Source organism: Suricata suricatta, chromosome 15 (genome assembly GCF_006229205.1).
Source record: "Suricata suricatta isolate VVHF042 chromosome 15, meerkat_22Aug2017_6uvM2_HiC, whole genome shotgun sequence".
Classification (NCBI taxonomy): Eukaryota; Metazoa; Chordata; class Mammalia; order Carnivora; family Herpestidae; genus Suricata; species Suricata suricatta.
This window is the reverse complement of record NC_043714.1, coordinates 15840619-15865469: the sequence shown is the minus strand read 5'-3', so window position 1 is coordinate 15865469 and position 24851 is coordinate 15840619. Positions and strand designations below refer to the sequence as shown.

Genomic DNA, 24851 nt, shown 5'->3' with positions numbered 1-24851 from the left:
GGAAGAATTGGTGGGTTCTTCCACTCTGAGCTTTGTCTACCAGAAAAATTGCTTTTCACAGTAATGTTGGTTGCCTGGAATTTTAGCTTTACATTTTCTAAGACTTTCCCATTTCCCAGATGTATAGCTGACTGTTTGGGCTCCTTCTACTTAACACTGCATATTTACAAGGCATCTATCTGAGTCCTCAAAATGGCTGAAAAATAAACCCCAGTCCGAAAGGGAAAAGAAGCACAAGATCTTGGGAAGTTCGGCACCATATCTCCAGCAGCGCATGCTGGGAAATCAAGCCCCTGCACAGCTTCTTGAGCCTGGGCTTCTCTTACTAGCATTCCTAGCACAGCACCTGGAACTCTGGGAAAGCACAAATGTCAGAGTGTGAGAGACAAGTGGAGGAAAGCAGCACACAGAGGGATCTGTGGTCATGCCCACCTTCTTGGAAATAACCTCTCCACGGCTTGAGCTAGAAGAGCATAATGAAGTTTTCTTTTTAGCTTTTCCCTTCCTACCCTAAACACAAGTAGGAGAATAAAATGTTTGGAAAGTTAATCAAATACTCAAAGTCTACTTGAAAGAGTTCTCATCTTAGAAAAATGCAAAATTTTTTTACTTAACACTCAAGCTATCCTGAATATAATTTTATTTCTTATAAGATTCAAAAAGCACTGTGGGTGTCTTATTATAGACATTATATATTTGACAGAGCAGCAAAACAGGTTCTTCTTTTGGGATCTTTTTGTAAAGTTTCTAGTTGTTTAGATTCTTTTTAATTGGAAATGTACTGTTACTTCCTGATTTAGATCCACTTTATTACCTACTAAACATAGCAAAGCCACTCATTACATTAGTATATAAAGAGTTTCACTTTTCTTGGGGATGAAAACAGAAATATTATTACTACAAATTTAACATAAGGAATATTTGTTTCCATTTCATTGTTAATAGAAGCAAAATTGCAGAATTTTAGTGCCAGACAGGACTTCAGGTAGGTCACTCACATTGTATTATTAAGCTATTTCAAAGCAACTTTCTAGGTATTGTTATCCTTTCTGGTTTATCTTCAGAAGCAGCCCTATATGTGGGTAACAGATTTATGAGTCACGGTTCATACCCAATATTTCTGCTGTTTCCAGGTGCCGTTCAGGAGACATCTGGGCTGTGAAGGTGAACACCGCTGGGGAGGTGAGTACCACAGAAAGGCCGTGAGGCTGAAGAGAAACAAACTGCAGTGACCACTGGGGCAACGTTAGTTTTCAACATGCATTTTCTAGATACTAAACTACTTTACCCTATGCTGCAAGCAATCAAGAATTGACAAATATATTTAACAAATACATTTATGGCAACTGCAAGGAATATGACGTTTAATTAAAGAGTGTATTATGTTTTTACCACCAGTGGGTGATCCACATTATAATCCTTCGCTTTGTATGTCTTCACTAAGCCTGAAATTGGGTAAGACATTCCATGGCTAGAAAAGAAAGAAAGTCCTTATGTTGACGCATAGATATCAGAAATTCAGGTTAACAAAACAAAGATACTTTTATGGGAGAGCCCTTCACGGTCTGTGGGTTATCTCACAGTTATACATTCTGTTTTCTTTGAGACAACAGTATATGATTACGCACTGGACATTTTGTGTATTCATTAACAAAACCTCTGAAATGTTCAAATTCAGATGCTCATAGAATTGTACGCCATTAAAAAGTGTTCATGCAGAAGTGTCCCCCCCCCAACACCTTGATTAACTTGATGATCTTAAAGAAATCAAGAATTTACTTTGAGGTTTCTTTAGTAAGCTTCAGGGCATGCGTTTTCCATTTTGCTCTGTGCTGCCTTGGCAGCGAGCTCCCGTCCACGCTGATGGTGTGGGAGGGAGTTTTAGGAGCCAAGATGTGCTGCATTAGACATTCAAGCTTGACTGTCAGTCAGCTGTCCCATCAATAACTGACATATCCTTTCAAACTTCACATACTAATATAGTTGAAGCATAAATGATTTTTGTAGTTTGAAAGGTTATCAAGAAAAGGCACCACGGTTTTTATTTGTGGGTTTTTAAATTTGTTTTAATGGAAAAAAAACCCAAACCTCTTTATAGCCTCTTGAATTTTTAGTGAACAAATAGGACAATATTATAGTTTACTAGATGACCCAGAAGATATATTTTGTGAGAAGTTAATATATTTATAATTAAAATACTGAAAATGAAATGCTTTAAAATGGTCTGTAAGTCTTTTTATGCAGGTTATTGGACGACTTCGGCCTTATTCACCAAAAGATTTACATTTCACAGAAAGATGAAGTATTTTGGTGAACTGTATGATTACTTATCTAAAAAAGGTATCCCTTGCCTATTATTCTTCACTAGACAGATCAGAAGCTATTGGTTCTCTGAATTGCTGGGCACTTAGGAATGTACTTTACCTTTCTCAGGCTTCCCGGAATTTGGAAAATTATTGCATAGTGTGTTTTTCTGATGTGAAAGAGTTCATGTATCTTCCAAAAGTAACTTTCTAATGATACTGAATATCTTACATTGATTTATTTTAACAGTTGTATATATTCTTTGTAAAAATTAGAATTATCCATAAGGCTATTTCTTCAAGATAATCATTATATTTCTTCTTCTCTTTTTATGCATATCTTTAATTTATGATCATATGTGCATAGTTTTAAACATTGCTTTTGTTACTTAATATTCTTTTAAAAAAATGTTTACTTACTTATTTTGAGAGAGAGAGGGAGGGACAGAGAGAGGGAGAGACAGAATTCCAATCGGGCTCTGTCAGGGAGGGCTCGATATCATGAACCATGAAATCATGACCTGAGCTGAAATCAAGAGTCAGATGCTTAACCCACTGAACCATCCAGGTTTCCTTGAATTATACATTTTAAATGGGTGAATTTTATAGTGTGTGAATTGTATTTCCATAAGGCAGTTACCAAAAAAAAAAAATTCTAGGGGGCTACCTACCTGGCTCAACCAGTAGAGCATGTGACTCTTAATCTCAGGGTCATGAGCTTGAGTCTCACATTAGGGGTAAAATTTACTTAAAAAAAAAAAAAGAAACTTAAAAAAATCTATGACTCAACAAATCACATTTGAATTAAGACAACATTCCAGTACCTAAGTTAAATTTCTTCTTTCTGTGGCATATTTAGATCTTACCACCTGTCCTAAATTATAAACATTTTAAAAATAAAAGTAATAGCTTAGGTGAAGAAATAAAATCTCAGATTTGCTCACCACAGATGAACACCAGCATTTCCAAAGCCAATGCCAGCAAAAGCACTTGCCAAGTGCATATTAGACCTTGCTTCAAGATCATCAGGATTTCTGACAGCCCTGTGGATGATATAAATATCTACATCGAAATTGGCATTTCCTACAAAGAAAGAGCCGCCTTAGGGAAAGACCCAGGGAAAAAGAAATGCTACTCAGTAGGAAGAAAAATTAGGTAACTTATTCAAATGACATCTTGCTTTCTAAACGAAAACTGAAGGGAAACATATTTTCTCATCAGTGGTTTTGGGCAAAGGCATAATAAATACACCGTCAGGCTGCTCCTGTGATAAAAGTGCCAGGGGAAGCAAAGCACTGACCCTTGGACTGTGAGCTGCTCTAGAGAAAGTGCCCTGAGGCTCATTCTTCTTCTTCATTTGTCAATGACCTTGACTATAGCTGTGACTGGACTTCAAGTACACAAATACTCAGAATGCATAGGGCTCAGACTGCTTCTCTGAGTCCCTGTGGCCTGGGGCTACCTGCAGGCTAATCACAGCCTGTCCAGCCATCTTTTTTTCTGTGACACTGCCCCAAATAGAACCCTCTGGAGGCCTCTTTTAGTATCTGTGGAAACTACACATGTTATTTTAATATTTATCATCATGGAAGTGGGATGTTATTATAGGACGATGCTCTGCTGGCTCTAGATGTCCCCAATGCCACTTTGGAAAAGCAAATTCTCAAAGGCCCCTTGCAGATGGAGCTCAACCTTCTTATACACACTTGCTTAGAAACGCTGCCTCAGGAAGGAAGCTGGAGACTGCCAAAAGAACCACCTCTTGCTTGCTTTTCCCAATTTTCCCAGTTTTGCCTAGAGTAAGAGTTCCTGTTATGTAGAGTGCTACAGCCTTTTATCCCTTTTATTTGGAATGGTTAGGCATCTGCGGCTCCTTTCCAAAGCCAGTGTTAGTTTCTTATTCCTTGAATAACAAGGTGAAATAGCAGCTGAAGGGCCTTCAGCTTGTCCTCTGTCCATTTTACGCCCTCACCTTCCACTGTGCTCTGCCAAGCCTTCTATCCCTGTCACACACACTGGCTGACCATTATCTGGATCCACATCTACCCAGTGAAATGCTGCCATGCTCCCTGATGGTCTCCTGAAATGGTTCTGTGTCCCCTCCCCCTCCTGCACTACAAAATGCAGTCTGAGCTCTTCTCTAGTACAGCTTCCAGCCAGGGGCCAGCGGGAGCACCATGTTCACATCTAGGTCCAAACTGCTGTGTTCTTTCCCTCCATTATGTAGAAGTACAAAAGTGAGTCTGACTTTGCATAGCTCCTAATGTCTCAGGGATCAGCTTTCATCTCTCAGTATATCTTTGCTTTCTTAGGAGCCAATCATGGATACATCATTCATAAATCTTTTGAAATCTTTTAGGAAGCTTTTTATATCTCCTGGGACAGACAACTCTACACATCTATTTCTTAAACTCAGTTCATATGAGTTTGCTTAATGGGTTGACTCAGTGTACCTTCTAACAGGGCCTGCATGGGGACAGCCAACATTGCCTCTGTGAGTCTCATTACTGCTCTTGGTGTAGCCAACTCTCAAAGGACATCTCCCTTCACTCTAGCTCTGGTTGTGAGGCTTTGATGAGTAATCCTTCCATATGCATCCTTCGTGAATCAGGGGCTCATCTTTTGTCCCCTTGCCTTTGTCTTTTCAGACCAAAGGATCCAGATTTCATCAGTCCTCACGTGCCCCCCTCCCTGTCCTTTGCATCCTTCCAGAGCTTGCTGGTCTCTGGTGCTTCTTTATGTCCACTGAACTGATCTTTTGATGAACAAACTTGCTCAGGATATTTCAGGATCTGGCATGCTACATTTTATGTGAGGGTGGAATGTGGTTTTTCTGTTCTGTGTTTTTCCTTTTTTTCTAAGATTTTATTTTTAACTAATCTCTACACCAATATGGGCTTCATACTTACAACCCTGAGATCAAAAGTCACATGCTCTACTGACTGAGCCAACCAGGCACCCTTTCTTTTTTGTCCCCACCTCCTCTGGGCCACATACCTCTTCAGATACTTAGCGACGATCCGTAGTGCATGGACTGCCCAAATGTCACTGACTGGATTGCTGCCCTGGTATGCTGGCCTGGTGATGGGATTTGAAGGGCAGGGGCTCCGCATGTGGTAAGGAAGGGCAGTGTAGGACTCCAGGGCATGGCTAACAAGAAATATTGAAAACACACAGATTGAAAGCATCTTTCTCATTTTCCCCCTCCACTCAGGTTACAAACTCTCTTGGATATATTCAGTACTGACTCCACTGTAGATGTGCTATGTAGTAGTGATAATCACAATATATCCCACCAGACTCTGGTCTACAATAGTCATTGCTTATTATAGAAATTAACACAGTTAAGTTTACATTAACAGCACTATAGTGTTTTTTGACCAGTATATATTACTGGATTACATATGGTTCCCTGCTAGTGCAAATAAATCTTTATGATGTCAAATTTTTAAATATTTGAGTCATGAGGAAAAGCACTAAATCTAAAAAATGATTTCCTTTTAAAATATATTTACCATTTTATCCCCTGTATTTGATCAAATACCATGTTACTCAAGGAGGGTCATAATTATACAAGCCTCCTATTAAGAGTACGCCGCAGAGGTGAGAACACAGACCCTGGGTCAGCTGTAAGTCCTCCTTTCAACTTTCTTGGCAGGCACCATAATACAGTGAGAAAAGCAGACCATGGACTTGGGTGGACCTGGGTACAAATCCTAACTCTGCCACCTCCTGCTTGTGTGAATTTTATTTGACAGATATTAACTGAATACACAGTCACTGTGCCAAAGGACAGGAATGGAGAAGTGAGAAAGATGGTCCTGTCTTCATATCATGCTCACAGTGCAGTGAGGGAGACGGGCGTGTTAAATGGAGGTGTCTTGGAAAGAATGTTTAGGCCACCCAATGGGGAAGAGCAGAGAATGGAGCAGTCAGTTGTACCTGAGGAAAGGAATGGGGAGGGTCAACAAAGGCTCCATCAAGGGAAGGATGCTCCAGTGGAATTGGAAGATAAATTCTCCAAGCAGATAAACAGCTGAGCATTGGGGACATTCCAGGGCCAAATGTGGCCTGCAGGCAGTAGAAATGGAAGGCCACTAATAGACCTGTCAGGTAGAGGTGTGTATGTGTGTGTGCATGCAGGTGTATGTGTGATGGGTGTATTCATTCTGAAAACTTGTTGAGGCCAGTATGGAGGACAGACAGAAGGACTAGAAGATGGAAGCAGGGAAACTGATGAGGAGACTACTGCAACTGTCCAAGCAAGAGCTGGGTAGGTCTGAACCATGGCAGAAGCAATGAGGCCTGAGAGGAGGGAGGAGACAGGAGCAAGATTCAAGTGGGATAAGTGGTAGGAAATACCAGCTACATGTGGGCACAAGAAAGAAGTTCATAGTAAGTCCTGTTGCTAAGTTAAGGGACTCGGGAGGGGGGTTTAGAGAATTATCAGATTTCATCAAATTTAAGATGCCATACATTATAAGATACACTACTTAAAAAGAAAGTATGTAAGAAAACCATGTTGTCATGCCACATATTTTAAGGTGTGTTCTGAGTTTAGACATGTTAGAATGTGAAAAAATGTGCACGTGCAAGTGGATGAAATAGGCAGCTCGGGACATGAAGTGTTTGTGCGTCTCTGTGAAGCCGCTGGAAGGAACACTGATCAGGGATCCAGGAGCACATGGCAGGCGAGGCCGAGGGAGCCTGCGGTATGGCTCTGAGGAGCTACTAAACATCTCAAAGCCAGGCTCCTTTTTGTATGGCACCGACAGTGGTGAAGTGGTGGCGTGTAGAGTGCGGACAGGGTGAGCACAGTCCAGCTCAGGGAACGGTGGCTGCCTCTCCTGCCCTCTTCCGCAGTGTGGCAGCCCCGAGCATTTCCTGCTTCGTGTAGCCACAGAGGCAGGTGTCGTGGGTCTGAGCCGTGGCATGCCAGCTCCAACTACTCCTTTCACCGTGTCCCTGTGCCTGCGCTGTGGCTGGCATGGTTGGTCCTGAACAGCAGCTGTGTGGCTCACCCAGTCACCATCCTTTACAGGCTCCATGTTTTCATCTAGGAAAGGGGATGAAGAGAACCAAAGGCGGGGTGGTTGTGGAGCACTAACCCATGAAGGCTTAGCAAGTGCTTTGGCAAAAAACACTGTCCATATTGTTCATAGATGTAGGAACTGGAAAGTCTCCTCCAGTGGCATGGGTACCTACCAAAGCACATCGAAGCCACTGTTGGCGACCACCCGGTCAGGCATGTGCAGGGTGTGCAGAGGATCAATCAGTCCCAGTGTGGGTTTGATGGCTCTGGAAGCAATACCTAAGACAGGGATTTTCAACAAAGGCTATAGGTATGGACACCATTTGAAAAAATTAGATTAGGATAACAATGTATTCTTAAAAAATTAAAAATATGAGATGAGATTCATCCTCATGAAGGGAGGCAGCAAAAGCAGTGGAAAGAGATTTGGAGTCAGAAACCTGGGATTTTCAGTGGATCTGAAGCTCCTTCTGGTTTGAAAGAGTCAAGTGTGTGCATCTCTTCTCAACTCTGGGTTGAATGATGTCACTGGCTATGGTGGGAGTATTATACACCAAAGAAATTGGTCAGTACTACAAATCAGTGTGTACTTGCTGATTAAATTTCAGAGAGCTGGTTTACTAGCACTCTTTTGGGTCATCATTCTGCAACTTACTATCTATCTCTGGGCAAGTCATTTAGTCTGAATTCTTTGTTAGATTAGATCATGACAATGTAGGGCTTCTACCCTTCATAGCTATTGTAAGGATCACATTAGAAAATAGTATGTAAAAGTTTTAGAAAAACTGTAAGGTAGAATTTAAGTATTGGCTACTGTTATTTTTAATAATGTCAAAGGATAACGTAATTTAATTTTAAAAAGAGAAGTTACTATAAATGTTCAATTTATTTTGCTACAAAGGCCTGGGACCTCTGGACCTTACAGGAGTGATGGGAATGTTTTGTTATTTGATTGGGGTAGAGGTTACATGGGTATATCTATTTGTCAAAATTCACCAAACTGAAACTTAACATGTATGCATTTTATTATATAAAAATTGTATCTCAATGAAATTGATTTAAAATATAGAAAAGATGTCTAAGAAAGGGAATCATCATTTACCACTGACATTTAGTTACTTAAGTTGGACCAAAAAATGGCCAATCAAGATTACGGAATTTCAGTATCCTTTTGTAAGTAATTCTCAGAAGAAAGTTATTAGACTGTTTCATATTTTCTATGTACTTGGAAAAAGAAAGAAAATGTGCAGGGGCGCCTGGTGGCTCAGTTGGTGGAGTGTCCTACTTCAGCTCAGGTCACGATCTCATGGTTCTCAGGTTCACAGTGGGCTCCTGCTGTCAGCACAGAGCCTATTTCAGATCCTCTATCCTCTCTCTGCACCTTCCCTGCTCACACTCTCTTTCTCTTAAAAATAAAATAAAAAGTAAAAGAGAAAGAAAATGTATATATATGTATATATACACATAACCCTTTCCTTACCTCTATAACTCTCTGATTTTTAAATGTTAAGATTAAAGAAAAGAAGATGGGGTTGAAAGGTAAGACGGAGAATTTTAAAAAAGTTTATGGGCAAATTTCTTACCAGTTTTTACTTTCAAGTGTTCGTAGTCAAAGATGGCAACTCCTGTAGTTTCACTGCCAGTTCCTGAGGTGGTTGGGACTTGAACAAAATAAAATCATTTTAAACAACGCATCTAAATGAAGGTCAGTGGAGATACTTAATTCAGCCTTAGAGAAGGAAGCTTCACTGTCCCCCTTGCTCCCCTGATGTCTGTATCTGTATTAATAAGCATGTGTACTTCACGTGTCTAAAGGTGCCTGCATTCATGTGCATGCATAGCGGTATGCCTGTCAGCATTAACATGCATGTCTAATATGTGGATGTGATGGCAGTGTCCGCATTAACATGCACACGTTTACCGTGCATGGTGTCCACGTCTGCATAACATGGAGGCATCACTAACATGAATTGCCCTTTTATGAGTATGTGCGATATTGTATCAGTATTAACACACATGTATGAACTCAGTGCCTGTGCTAACATGTACATATGCCCAACATGCACATACGGTGTCCATGTCTATATTAACATGTGTGTATATTTGTGTGATATTTGTTTCTGTATAAACAGCTAGGAACTCTGGGAACTTGAGCAACAGAACTTTAGCAGCTGCAGCCGGATATTCAAACACAAGCTGCTCAGCATCTCCGGTTAGAAAACTCATATTCGCCTTTTCTAAAAGACATCTTTATTCCCTCTTGGCAGCAAGCACAGTAATGCTCTGCCTTTGCTGGGCTCTGTGGTTTTGTAGTTCTGTCAAGTTTCTAAACTTTACTAATCACTCCTCTGTGTGATGCTGACACATTTTCACCAGAGGGTTCCATTTTCCAGACATCAATTATGTTGCTCCCTGCTGATTGCTCATTCATGTCAAAGTAGTTCATCTGCCTTCAACTTACTCCTATACCATCACAAGGCCCATTCACAGTAGGGGCAGACAAGGGGGGAGAGGAAAAAGGACAAAACTTTAGACAGATATTTTCCAGTTACCAGGTAGTGCATTTTAACTATAAAATTTTACACAGTAATATGCTAACAGCCATAAAATGGGAGGGAAGAAAAGACCAAAAGATCCCAAGGTCTGTGTGGGACAGACAAGCTATTCTGATTCGGATTTGCATGTCTGTCCCCAGGACAGCCACAGAGCAGATGTTGCCCAGAGTGACGCAGCCATGCTGGCCACATGTCCCACGGCAGAGACAAAGCCCCAGGTCAGCTGAAGAGCCATTGTGTGGAAGAAAGGGTTGAGTCAACACCAGAAAAATAATAGCGAATGTTCCCCTTAAACTCCACAGCGGCTGGCAAAATGGAACAAAGCAGAGAGAGGTTTAGAAGACAAACCTGCCAATAGAGGAATCTAATAATATAGGAAAGATAACCTTCCTTCCTCTTCCATACAGTGACTTCCTAGCATAAATCTGCAAACTTTCCTACAATGACCCAAATTGTCTCTATGTGCACAATAATGAAGATAACAATTTTAAACGTAAATGAATTGATATCTGTTCTGTTCTCCAAACAATGTACTACACTGAAATGAAGAAATCAGAAAGCTTTGGAAACATATACTCTAAAATTCCTGGCTTGTATCATTCCTAAGGCCTTTTGCCAACTGCAGAATAAAACAGAAAAATAGACAAACAAACAATCTTTACCTGCAATCAGAGGCTTAAGAGGCACAGACACAGGCTTTCCCTTCCCAATGGGGGCGTTGACATAATCTAGGAAATCAGACTGAGGGCTAGATGCATACAGATTAGCGGCTTTACAGGTGTCCATGGTGGAGCCACCACCGACAGCAACGTAGGCGTCAAAAGCTCCCTTTTTGGCAAACTCAATAGCTTCCATGAAGCTTGGAGAAGGGAAAATAAAAGCTATGATGTCATATTTTTTTTCAGAAATAAATTGCCATGCCATTAAACAAGGTTTGGGGCAAACTTTAGGCAACAGTGGTGTGTATTGGGTTCTATATAAGTAAAGAACAACAATAAAATAATACCTTCCATCAGTAGGTTCCACCCTCACATTATCATACACCTTAAAATTTATGCCGTTCTTCACTAGGGAATCCATAACTATTTGTACAGGAGGGAGCTGGGAGAGGTTCTTGTCTGTCATCAAACAAACATTTTTAGCACCCATGTTTTGTAGGTCCTACAATAACAAAAATAATTTGAGTTAGGTTTGATTGCCCTAAAACTGTAATTTGACTCTCTCTCTCGCAAACTTAACATTGTACATTTTTCAAAACAAAGGACACAATTGTTGGCAATTTGTACTTGTTTTGAAAGATAAATAACAGTAATAGTAGAAGTCTGTAGGAATTCTTAAATACTTGCCATTCCCACTTCCTTTGTAACTCCTGCTCCATATCTAATATTTGAAATGGCCATCTGAAAAAAAAATAAAGATTTAGGTATAGGGTGTGTTAGAGAGTTGGCCATTTCATTTCTAAAACCCTCTGAATGAAATGAATGGTTCCTTATTGTGTAGAGAATAAAGTATATATTTCTTAGGATGGCCTTCATTTTAACTTATGGCTGCTGAACTAGGAGGGGACAGGGATTTAAACAAATAATACAGTGTGATAAAATCATCAGAATTCATTGCTCCTTTGTTTTTGCTTCAGAAGATTACTTGGTACTCTTTTGGGATTGTTATAAAACTAAAGAAGATGTAACATACAACATATGTAAATTAAAGAGTTTGTAGAACTGGGAATTTGTCCTGTTTTTACAAAAAATTTTTCATGTTTATTTATTTAGAAAGTACTAGCAAGAGCAGGGGAGGGGTAGAGGGAGAAGGAAGTAAGAATCCTAAGCAGGCACTATGCTATCAGCGCAGAACCCCATATGGGGCTCGATCTCACAAACTGAGAGATTGTGACTTAAGCCGAAATTAGGAGCCAGATGCTTAACTAACTGAGCCACCCAAGCGCCCTGGGAATTTGTCCTATTTTGATGGATGAACAAAAGACAATATTCTAGACATTACTCATGTTATCAGAAGATTTGTATTCCATTACCCCAACAAAGTACTTTGCTAAATAGGGTCTGATCAAGATATTAGGGAACATCAATTAATAACAATGAGATAATAACACATTAGCAAAATATTCTAGTATTTTTTCAAGTCATTCCTAAAAGAAACAATGGACTGATTATATCTACCTCAAAGGCATAATCTGTTGTTTTCCCAGAAGGTGCAGGTCCAAGAGCTAGAAATGTAGAAAACAGCATCAGTGTAGGGCTCAAAAACAAAGCAAAAATATTGTTATTTGATAGTAAATTGGTATTTCAGCAGTAAACATAAGCAAAGCCTTACCTAAAACATATTTTCTGGTTTCATATCAAGTTGAAATTAAAACCTGCATTTTAAGAGACCATAATTCGAACTTGATACTGATTGTGTGAAAATAAAGTTATTGAAAATATTTTCTTCATTGAAGTTAAAATATACTTTTGAAACAACATATAAAAACCCTTTAGAAAAGAAGAACCCTCTAGACGCTAGAGCCGGGTTACTGTTAGAGAACAACTCTCTGTAAATTCATTAATTAGAGTCTTGCTTATACTTCTTACAACAGCTGTGATCAGTTGTTCGAATTAAAATTTTTTCCAAGGAAAAAGCTATCACAGTAAGATATTTACATTTTTTCAAGTTAAAGCATGTAAAACTTTTAGTTTGCTTTGTGAAACTTCATAACAATTTTTATAAGCTGATATTTCTTTGTAATGTATCAGGTTTTGGTTATGGCAGAAATAATTTCCTGCTGTATTAGAACAAGAAGACCCCCCTTAATGAGTTTTATCCCTGTTTTAATCCACTTATTTTTATCACTTCTGGGTGGGCATAAGATTGAAGAAAAATTTACACAACTACTTTTTTTTTTTTTTTAAGGAACAGAGATCATAACTAGATAACAATCTACCTTTGGCTCCCTGAGAGCAAGGGAATTTAATAAATTAAATTAATTTAATAAATTAAATTAATTTAATCCTTAATTAAAATTCAAATTTCTTTGATCCTCATGAACTTTAACTTTTTAAATAATGTTTTATTTATTTTTGAGAGAAAGAGACAGTGTGAGCAGGGGAGGGACAGAGAGAGAGGGAGACACAGAATCCAAACGAAGCAGGCTCCAGGCTGTCAGCACAGAGCCCAATGTGGGGCCCGAACCCTGAGTCAAAGTTGGACGCTTAACTGACTGAGCCACCCAGGTGCCCCTGATCCTCATGAACTTTAAAGAAACAATCTATTACTCTTCTTACTGAAGTTTACAAAAAGACCTAACTTGAATCCGAGAAAACAGTGAGGTTATCTTTGTTTATATTATTAACTTTACTCTCCCAAATAGGAAACTACTAATTCTTTGTTGAAATCAACTAAGAATTGGAAGAAACAAGCTTGAAGACAAAATTCTGCATATGTTCATGAGGACCTAAAAGGCTGGGCATGCTTTCACCTAGGAGATGGTCCTTAATGAGCTGGGAGGTCCCTTGTGGGGAACACCAGTGTGAGGAAAAAGCCGTCAGGCCGTTACTCTGTTGTATTCCCCAACAGGCTTCTCTGTGGGTTCAGCTCAGTTTCCTGTATGGGCAGCCCCCTTGTTTCCTTTCTTACGGTGCCCTTTAGACTTGACCTTTCCTTCCACGAGGTGAAATCAGTTTTTGTGTCAGTAATTCATGTGACGTTCTGGGGATGCGCTGAAGCTACCGTGAGCTTCCTGCTGTGCTGTGGACAATGGAGTTGGTAAGGATTAAGACGTTTGTGGGAACTGAAAACTTCAGTCATTATTTTTAATTATTAAGAAATAGAATATTAGTTTTTTTAAAAAATAATAGAAACAAGATTTTTCCTTTTAGGAGCTGCTTTGTTCTTTAGCCTCTTTCTTTTTTGAGATAAATTAAAACCTTCCAAAGATTTCATCTTAATTCTGTTTGATTGACTCAGACAATATTAAAATCTTATCTGTGCTTTTCTCTTATACAAATCTTATTTGTCGCTTTGGCAAAGAATTCTATTTGAAATAGAAAAACAGCATAAATCATATTAAATATACAAGACAAACATATAAGCAGCAACACTCATTCAGCTACGATCATGTAGTTAGAACTTCGTATTACCACCGCAAGTGAAAAGGTAACCATTTCAACGTTCATACCCCTTGATTCTCTTGACTTATCCTTTGCCCAAATGTAATATGAGTGTCAAAGGGTGGGGGTGGGGGGAATTGGGAATTTTGGCCAGTTTAAAAACACAAAATATATTATTACCTTGGGAGTATGTATGAGAATGAGTAGGGCACTGGCATCTAGGGAAAAGAAAAAAATTGTGAAACTAGAAAACCAAGAGAAGAAGCTTTAACGTAACCCCCACTACATTCTAGTCTTAAGATACTGTCAAAACAGTAGCTGTTGGCAAATCATCATTGGCAAAAAAGTTGACTCAGGGTTTTTCCAGTGTTGCAGGATTGTTCTTTCAAGAAGTATTCAAGTGGTACCTAATAAATGTCTGTGGGGAGCTGAGATGAGCCCTCTGGAGATACAAGTAAGTTTGAGATGAGGTCTTGGTGCTCTGTGAGGTCCCAGCTCTTTTACTAGGTTAGGTACTTTGATCAAATTGACTACTCGAGTCAACTAAGTAGGTTAACTACTCACCGTGCCTCCCCTCCCATTCCCTCTACCCCTGGGAACTTCAACTTGTATTTCCCCATTGGCTTCAATGTGTAATTTTCTTGAAACTGGCTCTGGGCCTGATCCTGACGGAAGCCCTCACTTGCCTACAGGCCTTGCTGGTCACCACCTCGTGCCTCCATCCTTCCTCTGCCCAGCCCCAGCGACCCCGCCAGCTCCTTGGGCTCCGTGTGCTGGCCCCTCCCATGTGCCCTTTGTGTCACCCCCTCCCCAGTGGCCTGAAATGTGCCCATGCCCATCACCCTCTCTTCCTTGAATCCCTCAGCTTATCTCAGTCCCCAGTCCATTTCTCTACCCTTGGCTTCATGTCACTTCCCAGTCCTGGTCACCTCCTATTTCCTGGGCAGTCCCCCGTCCTCCTGTTCTCTATGCATTTGAGTGTCACATAAGGTTTTTTTTTTTTTTTTAATGTTTCTATTTCTTGCCAGCGGGGATCTTGTCATAGTGGGGTCCCAATAGATACATGCATGCTCCCCACACTACCTTGTTCCCCCTTAAAATTTGGAGCGAAAACGTCTGAGGGGGAAGATGGGGAAGAGGAAAAGTGCTGAACCCAATGGTGGTCAAGACCTCAAAGACAGACTTAAGTCAAAGTGGACTTGGGAAGCAGTGAGAATGCTACCCTGAGTCAAGCCTGCCACCTCCTGGGCACGGCTGAGAATGACAAGTGTGTGGAGGGTCCTGGGAGCCTCCTAGTGGGGTAAGCAGTCCTCAGGCTGTTGCAGGGAAATCAAAGTGGGCAAGGCCAAGACGTCCTTCAAAGGTGAGTTTTACGTTGTAGAACTTTTCCTGCTTTACCTCCTCCAAGGACAAGGGAAGCAGAGGGAAGAAAACATCCAGAACTAAAACTTGCCAATGCCCAGGACCGTGGGAACACATGCTTCCTTACACTCCCTCCACTTCTTTTTATTTTATGTCTTTAAGGCTATGAGGCTACTTTGACTAATCATTTCCACTTCTTGTGATTTGAATCCTATCCCCTCTTCCCTTCTTGGGACCTCCATCTGTCCAGTGTTTCCTAGTCTTCCTCTTTGTCATCATATTTAAGAGTTTCAAGCTTAGAGGCCTCAACCTCTTGTCCCCTCTGACGTGCTCACCCTCTGGGTCTCCCCTCCTGGCATACATCTGTTGGTTCCATTTTCTTGTCTCCCACACATTGCTTGGCTCTCTGAAATCTAGCTGTTTTTTCAACAAGTCCCAGCGCTTCTGCGGTGCCCTCGCTTAGACCAGCCAGCACCTTGCTCTCCTAGCGATCAACAATGGGGACCGTACTCTCCTTAAGGTGGGCAAAGTGCTCTTCTCGGCTTCCAAGACTCCCTTCTCACCTGGGCTTCCACTAACTATTCTTTCTGCAGCTCTTTTCCACCCTGCCCATTCCTTAAATGCTGGGTTCTATCCTGGGCTCCCCTGTCACCCTTTATAGCAAACCACACATCAAGGCCTCAAATTTTTCTCTACCCAAATCCATCCGCTTCTCTTGGGCCTTCTGCCATCTCTGGTTTCCGTGTCATCTCTCACTATAGAGTTCCTAACAGGCTTCTCTTGGCTCCACCTTTGCCACACAGTGGTCAAGGGCTTATTTCCAGTGATGTCAATCCCTCGTTTAAGTGTACTTTGATGCCGTCCCCCCCCCCCCCCCCCCGCCTTGTTTCAGACCTGGCCCTCTGGCTGTCCACACTGGCCCAGCTAACCTCTGTAGCCTGGCCTCTCATCTTGCTCCATCTCTGGAGCTCCTGGGAAATGTGTTCGTTTTCTTGAATGGGCCACACATTCTCTTTCTTGCCTCCAGAACTGAACTCTGTCCTTGCTATTTCCTCTGCCTGGAACATATCTCCCCCTCTTCTTCTGGGTAATTAGTGTGCTTTCTAGTGTCAGTTCAAATGTCACTTCCCCTGGGCAGTCTTCTCTAGGGCTGGTGGTCCCAGGTAGGTACTCTCTCTCTGTGGTCCGCACACAGGCCTCCCTCCCCAGTAGAACCATTATCACATTGTACTGTTGGCACCATTCTTCTGTTTCCATCTGCCTCGATGTTGTAAATTTTGTGGTTGCAAGATAAGGTCTCCCCTTGATCACAACTTTATCGGCAGTGACTACCACTGTTCCAGTCACAAAGTAATACTGTTTGAAGAAATAGTGACTGAAGGCATGAGTAAATGAAGAAATAACTAGAATTGGACATTTAAAATCCTCTGAGCTTCTTCTCTCTTTTCCTGTGTACTAAGACACAGACCTGACATGGGGGAGGGAGAATAAATTGTGGGTTCCCCACCTTCTAGGACAGTCTGAAACCACTGGTGGGCTTCTCTCCTCCTCCCGAGAGGCAGAGGAAACCACAGTTAGAGCAAGGCTCTCATCTACCCACCCTCTGGCTCTAGCCTGATGATTCTGGCCTTGTCTCATGGTCTTGAATGCCTTCCATACTGATGGTTTCCACCTTTGTCTGGTTTAGATATGTTGCTTCAATTCCAGATTCAGTTCCTACTTGACATCTCCACCTGAATGTCTATGAGGCATTTCATTTTTTCCCTGCCTAAGACTCAGCTCCTGGTCTTCCCTTAAAGGCTCTTCCCCACCTGAGTTTAATAGCAACTTCATCCTTCCAATTGATCAGGCCAAAAAACCTTGGGCTCACTCTTGGCTTTCCCCATCTGGCCCTCAACAACTCAGACCTCACCTCCCCCTCACTCTGCTCCAGTCACCATGTTCTGAAACCATGCCAGGTATTCTCCATCTCCAAGTACTTTCCCAAAGAGCCACACGGCTCTCTCCTTCCTTCCACTGGTCTTTTCGTAACAGTTACCTTCTCAACGAGTGTGGTTGCCTGAGATCCTGAAGAGATTCAGGTCTTAATTCCTGGAACCTGTGAACATTATAAAGCAAAAGGGACTCTACAGATGTGATTATATTAAGGATTTTGAGATGGAAAGATTATCCTGGATTATCTGGGTTGGCCCTAAATGTAACTAGAAGCATCCTCCTAAGACGGAGGCAGAGGGAGATTTGACATAAAGAAAGGCAATGCAACCACTGAAGCAAGTTGCTACATTGCTGGCTGCGAAGATGGAGGAAGGAGCTGCAATCTAAGGTTGCAAAAAGTGCAGCTCCAGAAGCTGGAAAGAGCAAGATGATGGATTCTCCTCTGGAGCCGCTGAAGGGACTGTGGCTCTTTTACACTTTGATTTTGGCCCAGTAAAACTGACTTTGGACTTAAGAACTGTAAGAGAATAAATGTGTGTTGTTTTAAGCAACCGAGTTCATGGTAATTTGTTACAGCAGCAATAAGAAACTATAGTGATGTCTTCTCTGACCATCTTCTGTAAATTACATCCCTTCCTCCAACCCATCCTCCTTTACTTTCACTTTAAGTAACATGTGATGTCCTATAAACTTACTAGTTTATTGTTCACTCCACCTGCCCCACTTCCGCACTTAAGCACCAGGGATATTGGGCTGTTGTGTGTCCCTGTGCCCCAGGGATGAGAACACTGCAGATCAGCAGTGGATGTACAGTCCTTCTCTCCTGGGCTTTCTCCTATATGTCTGGCTACATTCCTATCCTTTAACGCTGCCTCCTTTTCCTCCATTCAAAGTGCAAATTATTTGCAATCCAAGTGCCAAAGGAGGCTGGCAGATAATGTAAACGAGAGGGCAGAGCCGCTGGCTGTCTGTGCAGCTGGTGTGTGGAGTATGTGGTGGGCTGCATGCCAGGGTCTCTCAGGAAGCTGGAGTGCTTGCCCTGTTCAAAGGAGGTGGCCACCACTTCACCTCAGGCTTGGCAGACTTCCCCCAGATGAAATGTGGGCCCAAAGATGCCATTTCTCAATTTTCTAAAATTTTTATCTAAAATCTCCCACATTTAAATGCTTACCCTATTAAAAAAATTAAGCCCCATCCTGGTACTCCTGCTGTAACAGTGCTGCTCCTCAGGACCTCATTCTCAGCCCGTCTAGGGTTACAGTTTGCCAAGGCCTCTGCGTCCACATCCACGGTTTAAACCAGTCCTCTATACACTTGGGTGCGTTCCTACTCGCTCCTCACCTCCACAGCAATATAGTCAAATGCCTGGTCTTCTCCTGGACTTACCGGAGGGATGTCCAGTTTGAAGCCCCTAAGGCAAGTTATCATCTCCCTCCTAAAGCTAACTTTTTATAGTTCCCATCTTGGTAAATGACCCCAATGTTTCCCTGTACCCCAGCCAGAAACTTCAACTTCTCCTTCCACCTCACTAAATCAGATACAAAATCCTGCTGACTTTAACCGACTCAATACTTCTCTTATCTACCCCTTGTACTAGCTGCCTCTCCTTGGTACCTGAAGCTATCATCTTTTAGCTGGAGCATCACAATTACTTCTCGTCTTTCTGCTGTACGTTGCCACCAGAAAGCTCGAACACAATTCTAATCATGCCACACTCCTTTGTCATACAGCCATTCCAAAAACATGTCCTACAGGACACTGGTTCCAAAGGATATACATGGTGCTGCTTGATAAAGAGTTTTATAACACAGATTTAGAACAAAGAGTTTAAATACAATTAAACTTTTTTTTTAAATACCCTGTAGGACTTCTCAGAGCCTTTCATGTGCTAATTATCCTGACTTTCCAAAGTGCTATGCTGCAAAGAGCAGTTTACCATTTATTTGGCCATGGAATTTCTTTTCCTCCCATGGGGCAGCTCAAAGTATTAGTGTTTCAGAGAGAACTATTGCATCCACAGCTTTTGGGTATCTACAGGCCATAATCCAAATTCTTTTGGCATAGGACTGAGAGCAAGGACTGTGAAACTAGAATGTCTGGGCTCAAATGATGGCTGTGCCATTTAGCTGTGTGAAACTGGACAAGTGCTTTTTCTTCATGCCTTTATTTTTTAAATCTGTAATATGAAGATAATAATAGTCTGGCATAGGGTTGCTGTAAGGATTACAGTTACTATTAATAGTACCTGTAAAGCATGTAGGGCAGTGCCTGACACATGGTAAGTGCCTGTTTAATGCTGTATTCTTATTCAGGATCTGTCTTCTCCATCCTTACCTCCTTCTTTAAAGGTAGGTCCAGATTTTAACTTTTAGCTCCTGGAACTACATCTCTTGCCAAAGGGGCTGCTCTTCCTGGTTTGCTTGAAATTCCTCTCTAGTCCCTCTCCTTTCCCCTTACCTCTATCTATTAGCTCGAAATTTTACATGTTTTTTTTTCCAGGCTGACTTGTGCATTTGCACATTCCACAAGTATTTATCAGGTGGCTACTATATACCTGGCATTTCTGGAGGGGGAATCAGACATGTCATAACATTTAATACCTTGACGCCCTGTACATGCCGGGGAGTGAAGCTCCTGGTGATTTCGTACAACGATCTTTCTTTTCTACACTGTCCCCTTAATTCCCCACAGGCCCATTTCACAAACCCTGTTCCTTCAATTACCTACTAGACTTTAAACTGTTCCAGAATCTTTCACCCTTGTACCCCCAGCACCTGGAAGTTTTGGACACATAACATACACCCAGTACAAATGTGTTGGTTGGATACACGGATTTGTCTTTGTCCACTGTGGCCAGTGTTTGCCACATGGGATCAGGCACTGACCTCTCCGGGCCGTAGTTTCCCTAACGGCAGACCAAGCAGAGTACAACCTGCCTCACCGCGCTGTGGATGGCTGCTTGGCCCACTGCGACAATGCTGTCCCACCGGGCGCAAGGCTCTGCCGCGGAGGGGGTGCACGCAGCAGTTTCGCCTAGCCCCAATTCTTGTAAGTAACCCGAGGAAGAACACGTGGGGCCCGGGTGGGTCGCACCCAGAGGGACAGCGTGGGCACGTAGGCATCCTCCGGTCCCCCTCCCGTCTGCCCCGCACTCACGCTGCTCGCTGCAGTTGCCTCAGCAAGTGCGCGACTCGGGCACGAGTGGCTGCAGCCATGGCCGCGGGGTCTCCTTCTCAGTAGCCGGCCCCTCCTCCTATACGTCCACCCCCGCCGCCGGCCAATCCCGGCTGCCGCCCTCCTGCTCCCGCCCACTAGGCCGAGCCAGCCTATCCTTTCCGCTACGTCCCCGGTCACGCATTAGCGCTTTGGATCAGGCCCATTTTCCCACGGGTCAAAATCTCCGAGGCTTTCGCTCCAGTCTCACCATCCACCTCTGAAATTGCGGTAAAGGTAACTTCTCTGTAGGATCTTAGGTACTTCCTTAAGTCTACTTAAAACCCATTATTTCACATGTTGGGGATGTAGGGAAAGGGAGAGAAATAAGGGCATTCTTTTCCCACTGATTCCTTCAAAATGCTACTTTGCCATCCTAAAGCAGTTTCCTACTAAGTTATTAAGACACTGCATTTGAATTGTTTTAATAGTAAATAAGGACCTTGCAAAAACCCCACCAAGGGGTATCTTTTACGGGGCCAGTGCTGTGTCCGACTGCTAAATAAAGTCTAAAAACAAAACCCCAGAAAAATCCCCAAAGGAAACAGTATCAACAGCATACCCAACTTAAAACGTGTTAAGTGCTCTATGAATAGTTTGGCTTTTGATGAAGTTAAGGTACCATTAAATGGTTTCATAAGTAGTTACAAACTTTTCATGATTTCACTGTACTCTATGGCTTAGCAGGACCAAGTGCTTCAGGTCCCAGTGGGAGAGTTGATCAATGATGGCAAAGTATCCTACGACAGTAACAATTGGACATCTGTGTTTTTAGTAGTGTATTATGAAATTTGAATCTTTTTTCCAATTTCTAAGGGTAACCTCTAAAAATGAGGCAACGCTGAAAAAAAGACAAAATGAACTCCCAGCTTTAATTTCCTATCACTTGTCAGACAAAAGACAGAATAAGAGTGGCTCATCGGACTGTAACAGCAGCAAAAAGGCCCTCCTGGAATCTAGATCTATTTATTATGAATCCTTTAAAGAAGATACTCATTTTTACAAAGACAAGTTACTGAGATTAGGGAAAGAGACCCATAATAGCTATCAACATTTGACCTCCTAATCAAACCAGACAAATGAATCAAAGATAAGTCATAGATTTGGTGGGTTTCTTTATCTCTTCTCAAAACAGACCCCACTGAAGTTATTACTATTATTTAGTGAAGCCCAAATTTATAATTTACAGGATGTTTTCACAGTAAAAAAACAATAACATCTTTTTCCAAAGAGACATCAGTTTTACTACCCTTTCAATATTATATCTGATACCAAAAGAAGTATGAGTTTTCCTAATAAGCCTCACTGAAATCATATCATAACAGCTTTCTGTTTTTTAGAAAGTAAATGAAAATAATCTGAACCAGGTATCCCCCTGGTTTTACTTAGGATTTCTACCAACAGCCAAAAGTCAAAAGCAACATTAGATACAGACACTTTTTATTAAATAACCTTCACAACAGTTACTTGTAAGTCCAGTTTTGAAAATGTAATCTTTCTGTTCCCCCCTCTGCTTTGATACACTTGTCATAAAAATAATGCAGATTATCAATTGTGAGTCTGAAATATGACCAACTCTTCCTCTCACTATATTCAAAGTTAAAGAAAACATGTCTTTTAAAAAATAGAACTAATTCCCAGTTGGCACCAAATTCTTTCCTGATTCTTATGTACTTGAATACATTCTAGAAGTTGTGGGAAAAACATTAGTTTGTTAAGGTCCAACATTTACATATGTCTTGGCGGGGAGGGCAGCCAGTTCCTTCAATCTCCAGCTCAAAGAAGGCAGCAGAAGCAGCTTTGACCACCCCCCTCCTCCCGCCCGAACCTAGAACTTAACATGTAGTATAGTTCTTTGTTTACAGGCGGGTCCGACGGTGAAAATCACTTCCTTCTCTTTCCTCCTTGGTGGTGTTCTCCTTTCCTCTTGCCACCCGAGCGAGGAGGCGCAGAATTCATCTTGCCCCCCAAGCCCCCTTTCCTCTTCCCTCCCTGGCTGGGAGGGCCACCTTTCCTCTTGCCGCCAGCCCCCTGCCAGCCCCCCTTTCTCTTGCCCTTCTGGCTCATTTTCCTCTTCTTGGCCGCCTCCTCCTGGTCCTCCTCCCTCATCTGTTTATTGGTGGCCCTCGTCACGTCCAGCTGAGGCTTTTTGCTATTCATCACACGCAGCAGCTCCAACTGGCTCTTTTTCTCGGCTGCAAAGTCCCCGAAAAGGGGCTGAAACTTCCTCTTTTTGCCGGAGCCCCGCGGCGCTTTCTCCTTGGGTAAGCGCTCCTGGAAACGCCCCACTGAGGCGGTGGAGACCTTGGCCACCTGCATGGCGCGGCCCAGTTCCTCCTTGCTCTGGTGTCCCGTGGGGTGCATGCCTGCCGCGCTGGGCAGCTGCATCTTGTGCGCGCGGGCCAGGTTACGCAGCCGGTTCAGCTCATTTTTGGCCACACGTTCCTTCTTAGCCTGGATCCGCTTGGCGAACTGGTCCTCCAACGGGTCGGCACCGCCAGGCACCTCGATCAACCATTCCTTGGTGTCGTCGCGGGCGCGCTGGTAGCCCCAGCGGCGTCGCCACTGGCCACTCACCTCGTCCCACACCAGATTGGTCTTCTTCTTGGGACGGATGCCCTTGAGGCGCGCGAACTGCTGCCAGCGTGTCAGCGGCCGCGGCCGGGGCACCGGCTTCTCGCGCGGCAGGCGGGTGGTGGGCTCCGGCAGCCGCGCGACCAGCGCCTCCTCTACGCGCTCCGTGGGCAGCTGCCACAGCTGGTTGATGAGCAGCTGCGTGTTGTCCCGCGCCAGGGCCTGCAGCTCGGCCTCCGGGGTGGGTCCTGCGCGCCGCAGTCCCGTGGGGGGGTTCCGGTCCAAGGCCAGCAGGTTACCCAGGTCGAACTCCAGCTCCAGCTCCTTGTGCACTGTGATGCGCTGCAGCCTCTCTGCCTCGTCCCGCTCGGCCTTTGCCAGCAGCTCCTCCACGCTCTGGCCCTCCATGGCTCCGCCGGGGCTCACTCGTTCCGGGAACACAGTTCAAACTACTGCTCTGCCAACGCCGGCAGAAGCCCGGGCAACGCAACCACGTGCGGTCGCTGAGTCGCTTGTTCCGGAAGAGAAAGCTTCACTTCCGGAGCACCCGGAACGGGCTCACGGTCCTGGCAACCCGGTAAAAGGCCGGCAGGGAGCAGTGTTGGAGAGGAGATGGGGTTATTGGAAGCCCTTCAGCGCCCGCCCAGAGGTAGGCGGTGCTGGCGCGAGGAGTCCAGACTACAAATTCCAGGCCTAATTGGGACTGTGGCTCCCAGGAGGCAGCGGTGTCAGGGAGTGGTGCAAATTTTGGGGGTCAGGGTTTGAGGGGGTCCCGCAGCGACTGTTAACAATTTCAGTGTAAATCAGTTCTCAGGATATTAGCTTTTCAGCTCTTTCTGGGATTAGACAAGTAATAATTTGCCAAAACCCTGGGTGTGGGTCGAGAAGGACGCTTCCCACAGGTACACATAAAGCTAACTGTGGAAGATATGGTTTGCTTTGCAAGCGAGCCGGGGCTGGCAATTAGACCTCCCTAAGTGGGCGCGAGGGTGCGCCCACGTCGGCGAACTGGTGTCTGGTAGCCCAGAGGCTCCGGATCGCGTACTATGCAGGCTTGTGGCAGAAGAGCACGGAGCGCTGCCTTGAGACTGCTTGAGTTCCGATCTTGACCGTGCTGTGGGATCTTTGGGTATTTGGGTGTATTTAAAAACCTGTAAGATGGGGTGCTAATAGTACCTTAGGGCTTTTATAAGGTTAAATGAGTTAGTATGCGTCCAAGTCAGCGTGGTCTGGAACATATGAGCGCTAAATAAATGTTAGCTGAATACCAATTATTAAACAGTATAATGGCTCTAGGAGCTAAACTATAGAGGCGGTTTTAATACAGAGATTATACACCAGGTCCTTGAGTCAAACTACCTAGAATCAGATCTAGGTTTACAGTACCTACTTTGGACAGGTTGTTTCACCTAAGTCCAATCAATTCATAAATTGATAAGTATGAAACATTAATTCTTGGTATATAGTAAGCACTCAGTAAGTGTTAGCAGTTGTTAATCACCAAATTCCATCGATGGCAAAGGAAGGCTCAGAGTGGTAAAATCAACAGGAAATCTGGGAGCAAGAGGGATCTTAACTCCAGCATTAAGATTACATACATATTCTCTGCAATATCTTTCAGGCTCTTGATACACAAAAAGTGTGGTCTGTTGACCAGTAGCATAGCATCACCAGGAAGTTGTTAGAATTGCAATCTCTGGCCTTAACGGAGATGTAAAATGATTCAGAACCCTCTTTTTAATGAGATCTCTGGATGATGAGTATGTACATCAAG

General features: G+C 43.1%; 2 protein-coding genes across 5 annotated transcripts in view; both read right to left on the bottom strand.

The window, feature by feature from the left end:
- The window catches only part of ADHFE1 (alcohol dehydrogenase iron containing 1), a 30140-nt gene extending 9605 nt beyond the window's left edge, over positions 1 to 20535 (bottom strand). Inside the window, exons 1-12 of one of the 4 annotated variants that reach the window (XM_029923875.1) lie at positions 20447 to 20535; positions 14174 to 14211; positions 12068 to 12114; positions 11237 to 11290; positions 10897 to 11051; positions 10553 to 10749; positions 8919 to 8996; positions 7509 to 7614; positions 5301 to 5453; positions 3248 to 3346; positions 1393 to 1471; positions 1112 to 1208 (exon numbers count right to left, since the gene is read on the bottom strand). In XM_029923875.1, the coding sequence (XP_029779735.1) occupies positions 1112 to 1208; positions 1393 to 1471; positions 3248 to 3346; positions 5301 to 5453; positions 7509 to 7614; positions 8919 to 8996; positions 10553 to 10749; positions 10897 to 11051; positions 11237 to 11290; positions 12068 to 12114; positions 14174 to 14211; positions 20447 to 20505 (1162 nt within the window). In that variant the 5' untranslated portion in view covers positions 20506 to 20535. Of the gene's footprint in view, positions 1 to 1111; positions 1209 to 1392; positions 1472 to 3247; positions 3347 to 5300; positions 5454 to 7508; positions 7615 to 8918; positions 8997 to 10552; positions 10750 to 10896; positions 11052 to 11236; positions 11291 to 12067; positions 12115 to 12221; positions 12265 to 14173; positions 14212 to 20446 lie in introns of those variants that run through there. The other 3 variants (XM_029923878.1, XM_029923876.1, XM_029923877.1) reach the window with 3 other exon arrangements.
- A 918-nt stretch (positions 20536 to 21453) lies between these two features.
- On the bottom strand, positions 21454 to 23586 carry RRS1 (ribosome biogenesis regulator 1 homolog). The gene has a single exon (XM_029923507.1). The coding sequence runs from the start codon at positions 23483 to 23485 to the stop codon at positions 22388 to 22390; it is 1098 nt and encodes a 365-aa protein (XP_029779367.1). The 5' UTR covers positions 23486 to 23586; the 3' UTR covers positions 21454 to 22387.
- Positions 23587 to 24851: the final 1265 nt, after the last annotated feature.